Source organism: Coffea eugenioides, chromosome 1, assembly GCF_003713205.1.
Source record: "Coffea eugenioides isolate CCC68of chromosome 1, Ceug_1.0, whole genome shotgun sequence".
Lineage (NCBI taxonomy): Eukaryota > Viridiplantae > Streptophyta > Magnoliopsida > Gentianales > Rubiaceae > Coffea > Coffea eugenioides.
In genome coordinates, this window is record NC_040035.1 from 36745673 (window position 1) to 36749315 (window position 3643).

Below are 3643 nucleotides of genomic sequence, written 5' to 3' on the forward strand. Positions count from 1 at the left end.
CAAATGCTGAAACCAAAACACCACTAGATCTGCATCTGATATCCCAAACTCTGATACTAAAGCAACATTCATTGGGATGCTGAAGCTGTTAAGTTGAGATGTAGCAAGGGAACCACCAAGCATTTAATAGGCTTCATTTATGAACATCCAAAGCAGGAAATACCAATGCAGGCTTGAACACAACTGGTCGGATTGTCGGATGTGCAGTAATTACTCTTAAAACTCAGTAGTAAAACAAATGAGCCCTAAATATCCAGGTATTACAGTCATTAACTAATCTACCATGTCTTAACACTCACATGCATTTGCATAAGTAGTTTGTCTTTGCCAATCTGGTAGTGTACTTATCTAGTGAAGAAAGCATTCTGGTTTCCACTTCTCGCTGGTTTCTTCAGTTTCTGTTGTTTGTTCTTATATATAGCTAGAGAAACCCCACTTAGATTCGCTAAACTCCATGGCTGATGAACTGGAGGAAGTGTTGAAAAAATTTGCTCTGTCTAACTTAGAGCAGGATGGATCGTGGTTAGAGCTGGATGATATAAATACAGGAGTCACTGAGTGTAAGAATAGCATCATAGGGAAGATAAGAGGAGAAAAAGTGGCAAACTTTACTGGAGTTAAGAATTTTGTGACTGCTGCTTAGGGTTACCCCAAGGACTTCACTATGGCCGAGTTGGGACCTAATCTGTTTCAGTTCTTCATTCCGGATGTAGAGAGTAGATTAAGAATTCTTGATGGTGGACCATGGTTGATAGATAGCCAGATACTCGTACTCCATAGGTGGGAGGCACGAATTGAGGAAAACTTTGAGGCTTTTAAATTCGCTCCACTCTGGGTACAAGTATGGAATTTGCCTATTCACTGGATATCTAAGGATGTTGGGAGAAAGATTTGGAAAGTTTTTAAAGAGGTTAAGGAGGTGCTAATTCCCCATTCTGGGGGTAAGGATGGGAAACATCTTAAGCTGCTGGTGAATGCAGATTTGACCCAACCATTGTTAAGAGGCACAGCAGTTAAGATGGATGGAGTGCTAAACTGGATTAGCTTTAGATACGAAAGAGTGCCTGATTTCTGCTATAAATGTGGAATAATTGGTCACAGTGAAAAGAAGTGTAAAAATGTGGTGAACATTAAGAAGGGGCAACAAGAGAACCAGTATGGGCCCTGGTTGCGAGCTCAAATGGGAAAGGATCCCCCCATAAGGAAGGTAAATCCAGCTTGTATAATCCAGATAAACAAGTGTGAGGATTTCAAAATGGGGAATGGATTAGGAAAAGCTGTGGGACAAGTATAGAACAGGAAGCCTATCCTGTCAGGAATGAGAGTGTTAAGGACCTGGGCCTGACTAGAAGCATAGACATGTTGCAGGGTCAAAAGGAACTGCCTACTGAGAAAACACAGAACTTAGGTCAGGAAAATGAGGAGATCCTGGATGCACAAGAGGTGGACTGGAGTACGAAAATGGAGGAATGGAAGGATGAAGATAAACAGCCTACAGGAACAGAAGAAAGTGAACTGGAGATAGAGTTAATAGCAGTGGAGAATCCACCAGCACAAGGATTAATGGGGAACATGAAGTTGGAAAATAGGATGGAGAATGGCATAATTATGAGCATAGACATGCAGGTGGATGAGGATGATCCGGATCAGCTAAAAGGCAGTGGAGTAAGTAGGAAGAGAAACGTAAGACTCTTGAATAAGAAGAATGAAAGAGTTAGACAACCACTGATAGAAATTCAGAACTTGGAACCTAGGAAAGGGATTAACACTAAAAGGAAGCTACAGATTATGGATGAGGAAATGCTAGATATGGAATCTACTGAGCAGGCAGCCAAAAGAAACAAATCAGAAGGTAAGGTGGAGTGCAATGTTCAGTTTCTAAAGGTGAAAGGGACCAACCCATCATGGTCTCTCAATCAACCATGAGAGTTCTGGTGTGGAACTGTCAAGGTGCAGGGAACCCCTTGACAGTTCCCTACCTGAAGGAGGAAAATAGACTCCTCTCCCCAAGTATTATTTTTCTCAGTGAAACAAAGAACAGAAAAAGTACATGGAAAAAGTAAAAAAAAGTTTGAATTTTGATAATAGCTTTATTGTAGATTGTGACGGCCCCACATCCACCTAGGGTGTACCCCAGGGTTCGGCAAGTCGTCTGCCCAACTCTCGCCGGGACTCACTCATACACTTCAAGTAAAAATGAAAATAAGACAGCCAGAACAAGTGTAACAATAATTCCAAACTTAAAACATATCCTTATATACATTTCTATCTCAAAAGGGATACAACTCAAATATACAAAGATTCTCAATTCTTCATACATCCAACCCTTGTCAAGCGCTAGGGCGAGAACCATTACAAAGATTCAAAAGAACTAGACTCGGCTAGTCTATACAGATCTCTCGTTCTTGCTCGCATCCCTTGTTAAGAAAAACAAAACTAACAGAATGAGCTAAAAGCTCAGTGAGGTTTCAGACACATAATCAACTTAAACAAGGACATTAATCATGTAATAAAAAGTAATCCAACAAACATTTACAATATAAAATAATGATAATACATTCATTAAAAGGATATATGCTCACATGGAGCCCTTCGTTCATTCATTCCACCAACCATTTCCTTATTCTTCCAGCATTAAAAATAATTTTATTTGTAAGTGAAAACCCCTCCATTGTTCTTGCCATTCATTCATTCATTTCATTTTTCCCCTACTGGACACTAGCCAGTCTCTACCAGACTTCGTGGTCATACTCGAGTACACCAAACATTAACCCAGGGTCACTAATCGCCCGACCGATTCCGCTTCTGGCTCGAGTCGACCAGCAACGAAGAGCAATGGCCCAATTCAGCCAAAAGACTTACATTCATATACAAGTAGTATTTAAACATTTAATCATTTAATCATTGCAAATTTCACATTCATTTAGGTCGAATGCGATAAAGTACACACTCACCTAGCAAAATTCATTTTTAGAAATCATTGAAAACATTTAACATTTAATCCAACATTCACAAATAGTCACATTGTCACAACAATCCACATAGTCATTGGAAACATAACGTACAAAGAACACTCACCTATTTAAACAAAAGAACGTCCAAAGTATTCTTCCGGGTGATACCCTCAATCACCAAGGAACCCCAATATAATCAAAAGAACAAATTATGTTTCGGCCATTAAACATTTAAGTACTTCAACGAAAATCCGAATACTTACTAGTACAATATATAAATATGAGTTTTAAAATGAAAAGAGTACATTTAAACCAAAGAACATGAGTAACTAAGAGTTACCCCAAACCAACCACAAAACTACACTCAAAAAAAAAGATTTTAAAAAATTCCCGCGGAAAACAAATAAACAGTCTCACGTCACAATCCGACCAGAACTTGGCCGGATATCCGGCCGGATTAAAGGCAGTGAGCAATCGAATTTTTTTTCTTCTTCCCCTATCAATCCGACCAAGATTTGGCCGGATACACAACCGGATTTGAAGAAACATTTTTTTCAAATTTTCGTAAAGCTTTTTGTTTGGCTCGAAACTAACACATATGCAAAGAAATAACGTATAACAAGTGTTTTGGGTAAAATCATATGAAAAGAAAGATAAACAAACCCTAAATTCACACCCAAAGCCTCGCT

At 39.1% G+C, this 3643-nt stretch overlaps 1 protein-coding gene across 1 annotated transcript; it reads left to right on the forward strand.

Moving 5' to 3' along the window:
- Positions 1-664: 664 nt before the first annotated feature.
- Positions 665-1926, forward strand: LOC113771491. Its single transcript, XM_027316072.1, has 2 exons — positions 665-1207; positions 1300-1926. The coding sequence occupies exons 1-2, from the start codon at positions 665-667 to the stop codon at positions 1924-1926; spliced, it is 1170 nt and encodes a 389-aa protein (XP_027171873.1).
- The last annotated feature ends 1717 nt before the right edge of the window (positions 1927-3643 follow it).